This window comes from Patiria miniata, unplaced genomic scaffold (assembly GCF_015706575.1).
Source record: "Patiria miniata isolate m_02_andy unplaced genomic scaffold, ASM1570657v1 HiC_scaffold_27, whole genome shotgun sequence".
Taxonomy (NCBI): Eukaryota; Metazoa; Echinodermata; class Asteroidea; order Valvatida; family Asterinidae; genus Patiria; species Patiria miniata.
The window spans coordinates 9,039,518-9,052,741 of NW_024037066.1; the positions used below are offsets into that span (position 1 = coordinate 9,039,518).

The 13,224-nt window shown below is 43.0% G+C and overlaps 2 protein-coding genes across 3 annotated transcripts in view; both read left to right on the forward strand.

The window, feature by feature from the left end:
- The first annotated feature begins 1,311 nt into the window (after positions 1 to 1,311).
- Positions 1,312 to 4,629, forward strand: LOC119734603 (muscarinic acetylcholine receptor M2-like). The gene is made up of 2 exons (XM_038208137.1): positions 1,312 to 3,027; positions 4,468 to 4,629. Exons 1-2 carry the CDS (start codon positions 1,312 to 1,314, stop codon positions 4,627 to 4,629), a joined length of 1,878 nt encoding a protein of 625 aa, XP_038064065.1.
- A 6,467-nt stretch (positions 4,630 to 11,096) lies between these two features.
- The window catches only part of LOC119734284 (H(+)/Cl(-) exchange transporter 7-like), a 33,296-nt gene continuing 31,168 nt past the window's right edge, over positions 11,097 to 13,224 (forward strand). Inside the window, exons 1-2 of one of the 2 annotated variants that reach the window (XM_038207692.1) lie at positions 11,097 to 11,170; positions 11,830 to 11,946. In XM_038207692.1, coding sequence (XP_038063620.1) covers positions 11,141 to 11,170; positions 11,830 to 11,946 — 147 coding nt within the window. In that variant the 5' untranslated portion in view covers positions 11,097 to 11,140. Of the gene's footprint in view, positions 11,171 to 11,674; positions 11,694 to 11,829; positions 11,947 to 13,224 lie in introns of those variants that run through there. The other variant, XM_038207693.1, reaches the window with a different exon arrangement.

Genomic DNA, 13,224 nt, shown 5'->3' on the forward strand with positions numbered 1-13,224 from the left:
TCGTAAACTTGAACAAGATCCAGCTATGATCAGGGTTTTGTTTTGGTGTGAAAACATTTCTATCAGCTCAGTGATAGAAATTCACGAAATGTATCTGTTGGTAAATCGCCGAACTCACTTATATACCTTGGGCACTTCTTTCTACACACCCCGGTCCCCTTTCACTAAAAAAAAAAACACAGGCCGCTATCCGATTCCTTTTATAGCCCGCAATCACAAGAATCTCTCGCTATTTGCTCAAGGATATCCGATAGCTAACATGAGTGTGTTACAGCTTTATTTACTTGTGATTGTTTGCCTTCCAGTCAATCATTAATTGTATTCATTAATTGCGATTCGCAAGGACGAAATAAGCAAACAATTAAGTGTCCTGAAATATCCTTGTTCTCTGGATATACATGGAGAGAATTATTGTTTCAAAATTCCAGATAGCTGAAATTCGACCCGTTTATGGGTTCACACGAGGAAACATAAACGCAACGCACAAATTCCGATTTCATCCAGTGGAACGACCAGCAAATTATTGTTTGCCTATTACGACTCCCCGGAAAACTGGGGAAACACGAGATGTTTGGGGGTTTACTCTTGCATTCTGTTTGCTCAACGTGCCTCGGTGGTTCCGAAGAGAGTCCTTGCGTTATCTGCTCGTGTGGATAGGATTGAATGATCCATCCGGCCATCAACGTATACACACTCCTCTCCTTGGGTGGACTCTCAGGGACTCTCAGCGACCGGTGCGCCGTAACCAGGTCTACTATCGATGAAAAAATCTTTCCCTTAAGCCATCGCTCATCTGTTTCCCCCCTTTGTTGACCGGTTGTCAGTTGGTATACGATTGTATGGCTATACTATTTCCGCCACTTCCTTCTCTGGGATCGTCGGTGTCGCCTGCGGCTTCTAGATCGATATTGCTGACAGAAAAATCAGAATTCGTAAAGAGGGAAAAACGCTTCATCAATTCAGTCGCCGAAGCTTCACGTGGTTATTCGAGTAAATCCCAGATAAAATTGACACGGTCATTGATCTATTGAGAGCGCGAGAAGAACTTCAATCGATACCAAGAGGGTCATCTTCAGCCAAGTGGATTTAATAAACCTATCAGTGGATGAACTTGAAAGATCTTCTTTTTTTTCTAGACCGGCTTTAGTGGACATTTTCGATTAACTGAATCGAGAACAATTTGTTGATTGAGCCTGGCCTGTGACGCATATCAAGCAAGTGTATCAATTCAAAAAAAGCACCAACAAACCCAATTTTTTGCAACGCAAGTATACTTTTAATCCAGAAGATCGACAGTGGATCAACAACACAATGGTGCAGTTAGGATCTAATAGGCTTACCAATTCTAGTATTGGCAAGCGGAGTAATTCGACCGTCACTTATCCGTACGGGTGGACCGCCAACGGTGACTTGATCAATTCAAGTGAGTGGATTAACAGCTCTTATGAGTGGATCACCGCCACCACGGAACAGTCTGGACCTCATCAGTGGACCAACTCTGGCGCTAATTCTAGTGAGCTGATCGGCTCCACTGACGGTTGGAACAACTCAACTGAGTGGATTAACTCCACGGTGGAACCAGGTGGATCATCCCCGCGCCAGTTTCCCCCACCACCTCTATACCTGTTCATCATCAAATTCATCGTCTGTGCCGTGTTCCTCTTTATGTCGTTTTTTGGCAACCTGCTCGTCTGCTACGCCATGGCGACGACAAGAAAACTGCGCAGTTACAACAACTATTATCTCTTTGGCCTTGCAGTGGCCGATCTAGTCAGTGGAGGGGTTGTACCTTCCATGTTGAACATCATCTGGCTGGTCGACTACTGGCCATTCAGCGAAACTTTCTGCACTGTGTTGACGTTCGCCAACCACGTCTTCCTCCACGCCACCTTCCTGATGACTTTGATCATTTGTATCGACAGATATCGAGCTCTGTACCACCCCGTCAAGCACATGAAAGAGAAGACCTTGAGACACGCCTGTTTGATGATGTCCATCGGATACGTCATTCCAGTCTTGGTCTGGACACCACTGATTGTGGTGCTACCTTACGCCGGAGTAACGGAGAGGATTCGCCCGCCCCTCTGTTACCCTTCGTACGGCCTACACCCAGGCTTGCTAATCCTGGCTTTCCTAGCTCTCTCATGGGTGCCGATACTGGCAACTACAGTACTCTACGCTCTTGTGTACTGTGCCATCATTCGCCGGGCTAGGGAGCATAAAAAACAACAAGTGGGTAAGGAGACCTTGCCCATGGAATCTCAAACTGTGATTAGGAAAACCTCAAACAGGAAAGTCAACATGGAATCTTCTCTAAACTCGCCGTCTGAGAGTGCCCCTGCTACAGGAAATCCAGATGCCGAATCGTCTTCGATGCCTCCTACTACATCCACAAAGAAGTCCTCCTGCATCTCAATAGGGAGTGTGAACCTAGCTTTTAACGAAGAGAAGGGGAGAGATAACAGTTCTAAAGCTAAGACCGGAGAAGGAGAGCCAATCAGCGAGACTGCTCTCAAATTTCAATCGTCTTCTATGTCTCCTGGTACAGACATAGAGAAGTCTTCCTGTGTTTCAATAGGGAATGTGAATCTGGCTTTCAAGGAGGAAAAAGCGAATGGGAGCATCAGTGGTGAACCTCAGACAAGACAAGGAGAGCCAATCAATAAGACTCCCAAGTTTCAAGCGTCTTTGATGTCGCCCAGTACAAACATCAAGAGGCCTTCCGGTGTCCTAGTTGGGAAGATAAATCTGGCTTGCGCTTCTGAGGATGAAGAGAATGAGGACATCAGTTGTGAACCTCAGACAGGACAAGGAGAACCCATTCAGGAATCTGCTCCCAAATCAGCTCCGACTGCGAAGCCGCGTGTCGCGAAGAACATCGGCCGCAAGGCGAGCCTTGTGAACCTTAGAGCGACCCGAACCCTGACGTACATCTGGGTAGTGATGGTGGTATCCGGCATGCCGTGGTCTGTCTACGCATTGATAGGGGCTGTCGCTCCGGAGCAAACCCCAGATACAGACACAGGGGTAATGATTATTGGCTGCTTCCCCACACCTTACCCCCTGCCAGGCGCGGTTCTAGAACCAATATTTGGGGGGGGGGGGGGCTAGCACGGTGGATCCAGAATTGTTTCAGGGAGGCGTGCTGAAATGTAGACCGGTAATTTTTTCCTGACACTTAGGCCTCCGAAAATCAATAGGTGGGGGGGGGGGGGGGGGGGCATGCCATATTTTCAATGGGGAGCGCCAATAAAATCCTAAAACCCTTGTCACGGCTATTTCTTCTTTAGGGGGAAGACCGTTTGCATGTACATCACAATCCTTCTTTTTGCTAATGCATTTTTTTTTTTACGGAATTTATTTTTGGGGGGCTAGACAAAATTTTGGGGGCTACAGCCCCCCCCCCTAGCCCCCCCCCCCCCCCGTAGAACCGCGCCTGCCCCCTGCACACACACAAAAAGATGAAATTATCCCCCCCCCCTCCTATTATAAATGATACTTTAAATGAAAGTAAATGAATTATAAATTAATGAAGTTAGAATAACCAAGATTGGAGACTCAATAATATTAGGAGTCGTATTGGCGTGGTGGTGTTTTCCTCGCCTTTCACCCCTGGTTCGAGTCATTATCATTCCGGGGTTTCCATCCACTTATAAAGGGCTCATTTAATGTAGTTTTTTATGCAATACATGTAAATGAACCCTTGCGTCCTTATATAACCTCATTTCAATTATCGTTTTGCCATTTTCAAGGGTATTTTGGTGCCTTATCATGCTAATACGAATTTCCATATTCATGAGCATAACGTGTGATGCCATATCAAGCAGAAACCTCAATGTTACAGCCGTTTCAACACTAAAAGTTGCCAGAATTTTGGATATTCTGTTGTAAATTGTCTTTTTTGGTCAGTACATGGCAGTAAGCCAATGAGCAAATTTTTCTCACAAACGTTTCAATGAACACATTTTTTTGGTTCACAATTTGAACAGAAAACCCCTAAGCTGGATTGATATCACATCAACAGCGCCCTCAGTTGTCCGGAAAAACATGTTATTTTTTGAAATGTTTAAAGAAGTGGACTTTTTCAATAAAAATTAACCAAAAACGAGAGTCAGTATTTCATCTAATGTACCTTAACAGACTTGACATGTTCTTGTCGTTTACCCTCTTAAGGTTTATTGGGAACTTCCGAAGTACAGTGTCAATCCACTTTTGAAAAACAGTTGTTTCCATCACCAGAGATATGGAACAAATAAACTATTAAAGCATTCGAATATTTCAGGTTTTGATTCCACAGAAGTCGTTTTAGAAGATACTGTAAAAGAATCTCTAGTTTTGTTTGTTTTTACATTAAGAACTTAAATTTCACCGGATTTCATATTTTCAAAAAGATCTATAAAACACTGATATAAAAAAAACATATTTATTTTTCGAATTTTACAATCTCGTTGTTTCTTTTCCCAACAGCTCTTGTCTTTCTTGGCACATCTGAGTAGCGCAGCCAACCCGTTCTGTTACGCCATCTGCAACCCTCTTTTCAAGAGAGCCTTCAAGCGTATCCTCTGCTGTCGCCGTTGTCGGAGCTCAACCCGAGCAAACGGGCAAGAAATGGACCGGCGCGCCCGGTGAAGTCACCCGCAGACTCACGAGCAACTCCGACTCCCGGCCGGATGGGTTTGAGATATGGACTTCGAAGCAGAATACTTGCGTATGCGCGTCACCGGGACGTTTTCTAGGGGGGGGGGGGGGGAAGCATTCATCTTAAGCGATGGAAGAAATCACCGGCCGTGTAAAAATTGAAAAGAGGTGCTAGACTTCACTCGACCGTTTGTTAAAATACGTTCATGTTGTTGGATATACATTAAACATGGGCGGATCCAGGATCAGCAAACAAAATGTTGAAATGTAGACAGTTTTTTTTTGTCCGGACACTTGGCTCCGTAAATGGTAAAATCAATTGGTGGGGGAGGGGGGGGGGGGGCTCATACCGTACTTTCAGTGGGGGCGCTGTTCCGACGAGTATTAACACTATACACAAAAGCGTACAAATACCCCCTCGCCCACAACTCGGCTCCGTCCGTATGGCGTATATAATACCTGTATAATTGTTTTTATATGTCAGAGCAGGGTGGGAGGTTAGCTTTTTTTAAAATGAATTTCTATGGAATTGTTGTAATGTTGTTGAAATAATGTGCTTAATTGCCCCCTCCAGAAAAAAGTCATGCAGTCGCCCACGTTTGAGGACCTGTTCTCCTCCAACCCACCCCTAAAGAATCAGTAAGGCCTTTGATTGCAAGGCTAATTTTAAATTCCTCGATGGGTTGACGCTTAGTAGTACTGTGTTAATCATATTACTTTTCATGCTGGTCACGGGTGATTTTCAGAATAATTTTTTCTTTCCTTTAGGCCAAAAAAAAAAGTCTCCGGTTTCTGGTATGCGCGCGCGTCGCCGTAGCCATGCGCGTCGGCAAAATGAAAAAGTTTTTTTTTCAATGAAAGATGATGTCTCAAAACCACCAAACTCACTGGTTTGACTGGAATTCTGCTGCTGCACAATTTTAACGTGTTTTTAGATGGGGTTATGATCGAGAATAAGCTTAATGTAGCCTCTCTGAACTCCCATATATTTGCCCTAAGTTTAGTCGGGCACCATTTGCAGTCATCAGTCGACATTTGAAGCAAAAATGTCAGGTAAAAAAAAAAAAAAAGCCGCGTCGCCGCACCACTTTTTGGACAAGCTCCATACCAGAAACCGGAGACTTTTTTTTTTGCCTTATTTAAGTTTTTTTTATAGGCCTCAATTTCTCTAAAAGAGTGACAACACATTTGATTTGAAAAATTTGTTTTTGTAAGTGTATAATATGAAACAAATAGGCTATATAATTATTTTTAGGAAATAAATAATTTCTCGGCAAAATTATAATGGCGAATGAAAAGCGTGTATTTTTGGCATAAGGAACGCTGAATTAAGTCCGGTTACGCAGTTTACAACTTAACTCCAAATAAGCATTTTATCGAATTATGTACATAAAACTCGAATAGCTCATTGTAATAAGTAACTAATTATCCATCAGTTATTAACAAGGGCGCGTGTCATTCAGTTCACAGATTATTGGGTAATATGTGTTCATTTTGTTTCTAATTCTGTATGGAACAGTTGTATAGTTTGGAATGTGCCGTACGTTAAGCTACAATCCTGGCCAAATCTCGCTGGGCCCCAAACCCCCCAGCCCCCGGTCAATGTTGTCTCTCGTTGCGTGGTGTGTGCTCCATCATGTAGCTGGAGAGAACAACATTGACCGGGGGAGCGGGGAGTGAATGACCGTGGGAGGCTAAGGTTATTCCAAGTGTCCCAACCATTTTGGCGGGATTGTAGTCGATGATTAGTCTGAGCATGCATCACGACCATGGTATTGGTCATGGTCTTTTTCATTACTCCGCGTTATAGACAGGGGAAGGGTTTGACACAAAAAACCTCTGGATCAGCGCCTTTCCGGCTAGAGCGAATATTTGTTTGGGAGTATGCCCTAGACCTACTGCTATTTCGATTTGGGGTTTTTTTTGGCAATTTTTTTGGGGGAGGGGGCTGAGCAAAGGATTTTAGCCCCCACCCCCTAGAACCGCGCCTGAATTACCATATTCGTAGAGAATGCTCATGCACAGTCCATCGAAATCAATTTTTGAAACATACGGTACATTTTCTAAAGATGCATTGCTCGTGCTATTTTCGAGTTTCGTCCCGAAACTTTAGACTCCTTTTCTAAATTGCTATTATTGCTATATAACCCTTTTCGGATATGAGTGTTTCACATCAATATCTAAAATTGCGCAGTGAATAGAAAATCACAAACGTTAATTGATAGGTGGAACTAAGCTTCGTTTTGATTAGTCATAGATTAAGTACATGTGCATGTACATTTATTTTGTACTGTGTATTTAACTTAATCCATGAAGAAGACTTTTGTCTCGTTTTAATATAAGTTTTATTACAATAGTTTTCCGAACAGAGGTGAATTTCAAACTAAACTAAAGTTTAATAAAATAGAGGATTAAAAAAAATCGAAAAGTTATGTGCTAGCCAAGCATTCAGGGATCGGTCTGAGCCATAACAATGCCCCAGCCAATCCCTTAGGGCTCTTCCGGGATCTCGGCGTTCCCAGCCAATACACACTTCCTTCCCTATCCATCCATATAACCCCGGAGGGCCAGGCACCATGTAAAAGCAAAGAGCTAAGGGAGGAACAGGGCGGCACCCTAAGCCCTGATCCCCCAAGTGGACCACATGCCCTGAACCTGTACGAAGGCGCCAACCTGGAACTCACGGACAGTACCAGCAGCAGTGCTTACCGATTAAGCTAAGTACTTTAAGACAGGAAATTAAATCTCTTATAATCAATGACTGAACGCGTACGTTAAAAACCAAAAAGACATTAGCGGGATTCGATCGCGGGGCCCCGCTAATTGAGGACGACGAATAGTACCACTCGGCCGTTCGGGCTACCTGATAAACAGCTTTCTTCAAAAACAATTTGTCTTAATAGGCGAGGAGACGCGCCCGGGAAGAGTACTGGGTCCATTTGCTTACAGGAGATTGGCTCCGCGGATAACAGGTGATACTCAGACTATTGCTTTGGCTCAATGGAGGAAAATATGTCGACATTTTTGAGGAATAATGACCCCATTGTGTTTGATTTGTTTGAAGTTGTATACCGCATCTTTATATCCAAAACAGCCGTGTGCTAGACGGACCATTGGGTAACAATGAACGCTGCAATTGTGTATAGCCTATTTGAACGGCAGATATGAAGATATCTACTCTTTGTATCAGGGCCAGCACTGCAGATTCTCACCTCCGTCTACAATTAACTACTCAGTCGCTTAATGATTGGGATATCTTTGAAAGAAAAATGAATGACTTATCTTTCAAGTGATTTGCCAATACTGCCTCTGGCGTCTTTCCGCAATATGTCAAATTCGGGCCTTAAATCTGATCGCTGTTCTCAACTTAAGTCCTTTATCAGCCGTAATCTAACATCAACTTTGTGAGAAATAAAGTTTGTTTTAGAAAATAGCTAGGTCTTGGTAAATGTTTAAAGTTCGACTCTTATCAACAAAGAAGTTATGCAAGGCTACGCAAAGAGGAAAGTTGGGGCGAATCTTTCTTCTTTTTTCGTGGGGCCTCACCAGTCTGAGTATCACCCGATATCCACGGAGCCCAGACTCCTGTCTAACGCAGATTTATGCGATCTTGCGCATCAGCCAATCGGAGTCGACTTTACTAGATCGTGACGTCATTTCATTCCCAAATCAGGACTTAATGTTTGATTGGTCAATTCAAATGCAGTGTTTTTGTACAACCATTGTAATGTAATACAGAGAGCGTCACACAACTTTGTTGCTGTGTCTGGGGGTTTTATCCATGTCAATGACGCGACAACGGGTGATGACCGAAGACCCGATATAGAAAGCGCTCGCTGATTGGTCAAAACCTAGAGGTCAAGATGCGGTTATCTTGCATATTAATTAATCAGCGAATTTGCTTGAATGTACTAATAGACCATGGCCCCTTCATAGACTAGACGATCGATGCGGTAGGACCAAATATATTGTTTTTAATGTTTAACTGTTAATAAATTTAGCCTAAAATTGTCTCCATAAAACATACATGTACTGTACATTTCTTGTCTATAGATTTAGCATCCACATTATATACATCTTTTAATTGTATCAGGGGCTTTAACTTTATAAGTGCCGGATGTAATTAGGGGCTTGTGATGTGCCGGATTTAAAATTGAAAACAGTTTTCAAAAGGTCATGTATACTCAAATGAACCGGGGGGTTAGAGGACATAAAGCAAAACATACGTTTTAATTAAATGACAATTTATCAAAAATAACATTTTTTTGGTAAACTTGAACTTCGAACCGGTGTTCATGTTTCAATCCGGAGCCAAATCCATGAGGTCGTTGGTGCGTGTCATGGGAACGATATCAATAGGAAAATCTCTTTATTCTTTTGTTGGTTTTACACAAGGCCACTTTTGTCATGTAAATACACACACGTGGGTTGTTTTGGCTCTGTGCAAGCTATACGCCTGTACCGTTTACCGAGAACTTGATTTTTTTTGAAGAGGAAGTATAGTGTAGTTACTGGTATCGGATGCTGATATGATGATGATTATGCTCAATTCTCGTCGAAACTAACAGTTGCCGGTTACATTTTGCAGACGCTAGTTTTACTCGTGTGGAGTGACATTGTCTACAGTAAGGTAGGAATTTAAATACAGCTTTTACGACGGAAACAATCTTGTCCTTTTAGGAGAGTAAAGTCTGCTGTATGCGACTAGACAGTTGACATTCAGTGTGTAATTGGCACTTTCGTACAATATTAATCTCTCACACAGGAAACCTATAGCAGAATCCATCCCACCTGGAGTGTGTACTGTCTGGTACACTTTAAAATCGGGTTTAATGTGATAACACTGACAATATTGCTCAGTTAAACCCGGCTGGGTCTTAGTTCATACAGCTGTTAAGCATAGTAAGTTACTAGGCTAGCATAGAAAATATTTTAATAGGGAAAAAAAACAGGTTATAGCAGCCAAAATGTCGTGGAATTGATGTACATGGTGATGGGTTCTCAGCTGTTAAATATTTTACTCCTAAAATTGTTAAGCAAGCATTTCTGCTGATACAGTCACATAGCATTTTATCTTGTAAGCTGTTTTGCATAGAGGAAAACAATCCACACTGGTCTTCTTGTCAGTTCAGTCTAAACTTACGCCCATTGGTCAGTAAGTAGCACTGGAACCATTAGAACCGGAAGCTAACGCAACTTGTAACCGTTCGCCCTATAGTAATCGTTGTGTGCGCGCGTGTATGACGTTTTTTACTAACGAACCGGATAGGCCTACTTAATGAAATATAGGTCACGGATGCTGCGTTGGTCTACTAACGACTATAGTTTAGAGGAAAGGACTCGGGGAAGGCAACTAATAAATGCATAAGCAGAGAGAAAAAATCATGAAAAAACATTAGAAGAAAGACAACTTTAAAAAAATCATAATTTGGAATATATATCCTCAGCTCTCCGCATCTTTGTGAAGTCCAATGCAGTAAAAGAATTGAGTGGTTCATGCATCTTGATGGGTTCACTAAATGCACCATGCACTTCGTCTTATTGTGTAAATGTTGTCCAAAATGTAATCACGTTCCGTTGGGAACTCACTTCATTCGTTTACAGCATCTCTTGACGGAAGCAAGGCGCTAATGTCTCAATTTGGAAGTTTTCTCTTGTAATTGTGAACTTGGGCGAGTGCAAGGCCGTCACTTGGGAAATCTTCGACACTTTGTTAAGCACGCGATTTCCTGCCGCGAACAGTTAAGTGTCAATAAAGTTCAACCCAAGAGTTCTTTATGGAAGTTTCTTACTAGGGAGACGCGGGGGGGGGGGCGGGGGCGGGGGGAGGTCACACGGGGTGGCACGAGGACGAAGGACACTGCCACTCCCCACTCGAGACAGGCGGCTCCGGGTCCCATACCAGAAGTTTTGTTTGGAACTATATGAACATACCTATTGGAGCGCCGGCCCCCTCCTCCAGAAAATAAGGCCCCGGTCCTCAGTGCCCTAGGCTTTAGACCAAGTGCCGCTAGAGGAGCTGTGGGCCGGGGGGTGTCCCCCTCCCCACACTTTGTGATTTTGCGGACGGGTGACCAGAAATACAAATATTTTTTATAGCTTTAGTCTGTCAGTAAATTAACAATGACCACACTGTATTTCTCATACCTTTTGGTTGGTATTCGCTAACCAAAATAATCATAGATAAATGTATTGTCGATTATAATCTATTTTGATTTAAGAGGCCAGCAAGTTTGGTTTGTGGGGGAGTTGTTGGGGGTGTTGGGGTGTTTGTTTGTTTGTTTGTTTGTTTGTTTGTTTGTTTGTTTGTTTGTTGGGGTGTTTGTTTGTTTGTTTGTTTGTGTGGGGATGTTGGGGTTGGTGTGTTTGTGTGTTTGTTTGTTTTTTGGTTTTTTGGTTTGGTTTGTTTGCTTTTTTAACAAAACAAATCTTGTCCTGAAATTAACAGAATATACTGCATCTACGTCAGACAATGCCCCTGGCAAACGCTTAGCGCACAATTATGAGCCTACGACTTCAGCTGAAGACTTTGGTAAGTTTTCAATTCGACAGGCATACTTTCTGCGATTTTTCTAAACCAAAAGCACAATATAAATATATTTTGACAATCTGTACCCGTATGCCGCACAGCTAAGATGCCAAAAATGAAGTGATTTCTTTTAATTTGTTGAGAGCGCCCTCAGTTCCCAGAGTACATTTTAGATGGGACGAAGAGTCTTTTTTGTAATGCCGTACAAAATGAACAAAGCTTCATAATTTATTGTGTTGAGCAATCGCAAACGTCTATAAGTAGGGACAGTCGACTTGTTTTCTGTTGGAGGCTATGCCACAGGGAACAACGGGGAAATAAGGAACGAATTTCCGAAATTACGTGTGGTATGTGCAGGCTTCCTTAGAAGGCAGCACAGTGTAGTACGTGTAGTTTAGTTACAATCGCCACATGCCATGCTATTTTTAGAAACACACAGCTCCATTCATTATCACGTGTTACCCGGTAGTTGTTACGTTTAATTGTGTGTACACTTATATCACCTGACCGTACCACTTCGAGTAGAGTACGATTGTGATTGACCCCATTTTCACGGCATTGTTGCATGTTGACAGCTGAACTGTTTCGGTTTTTTTGGTCAAACTCAAAGTAACTTCCTCTTTGAAGTTCTTGTAAATGTAATAATGTAAAACTTTCCACAGAATCCAATCGTGTCGGATATGGCAACAGGAGGACTGCGTTCGAACCGATCGAAGGACGATCGGGTCCCGCTGCTTGGCGATCGGCGATATCTCAGGCGGAGTCATGACGAAATTGAGGTAGGGTTACCCAAATGGAAAATCACCCAAATCAATCATCATCTAGGCTCCTAGTCCTACGTTGTTTGGCAATGGAATTCAAATATGTTCATGAATCCTTTGTAGGAAAAATGTTGCAACCTGACACCACTTCCGCGATTGTGTACAAAGTCAATGGAGTCAGAGAGTCAAAAAATGTTCTACATGTGTACATTTGATTTCCTAACAAAATTGGGAAGTAACTATAGAATGCAGGGCCACGCCGGAAAAGGTTTTTTTTTGTAGTTGGATGCGATGTGAGGAGTGGGGTCGTTCAGTAGAATGGAACTCTTTTGAGAACGAAGCAACGTACGTTGGTATATGAGACTTCTCCTGTGCGTACGCGGGTATGAACGTAGATGTATAAAAAAAACATAGAGGGCGCACGCGGAGAACGAAGCAACGTTGAAATATGAAAGTTCTCTTGTCCTATGCGTACGCGGGTATAGTAGTACGGTATGAACGTAGATGTATAAAAATAGAGGGCGGTATAAAGAGTTAATTATTGACAAATACGTAGTATATATACCGAGTGAGACGGCTTGGGATGTCTTGGATGCGGGGTGGATGCGGGGTGGATGAGCATGAAGTAATCAATAGAGGGCGCTTTATTTACCCAGGACCCTCTACTGTATTTACCCTAGGTAGGACCTACTGCTTTATTTCCCTATCTAAAACCAACCCCAACCACTCATTCCGTCTTGGGATGCGCGGATGCGGGGTGGGCATGAAGTAAATTTTAATCAATAGAGGGCGCTTTATTGGACGCCTGGATGCGCGGATGCGGGGTGGGCATGAAGTTAATTTCAATCAATAGAGGGTGCTTTATTCGATGCGCGGATGCAGAGTGGGTATGAAGTAAATTAAATCAATAGAGGGCGGTATAGAAAACCGACTGCGCATCCACGCAGCCATGGATGCGCGGATATAGAATGGAGTGGCCCTGTATTCTATAGAAATGTTTCTCAGTCCGAGATTCTGTATCTCTGTATCTGTATGGCTACGTTGCAGAAACCTATTCAGGCATTAGCGCAACGGAGTACTGAGGTACTCAAGGCACTGGGAGTTATGTCTATTGCTAGATGAATGAAGGGCATGAGAGATATGAGACCCATGTGGCACCAGGGTTTAAAAGGTGCTGCGGCCACTGCCAGAAACACTGGGGCAAACCCCTTCTCTTACATGTACATGTATGTCTTAGCGATAAGTGTTACTGGGTTCTTTAACGTGCATTACACAACACACGGGAACTACGGCTTT

Coding starts and splice junctions, on each gene's coding strand:
- LOC119734603 (XM_038208137.1), top strand. CDS start 1,312: ATGGTGCAGTTAGGATCTAATAGGCTTACCAATTCTAGTATTGGCAAG. Junction 3,028..4,467: donor CCCCAGATACAGACACAGGG/GTAATGATTATT, acceptor TTTTCCCAACAG/CTCTTGTCTTTCTTGGCACA.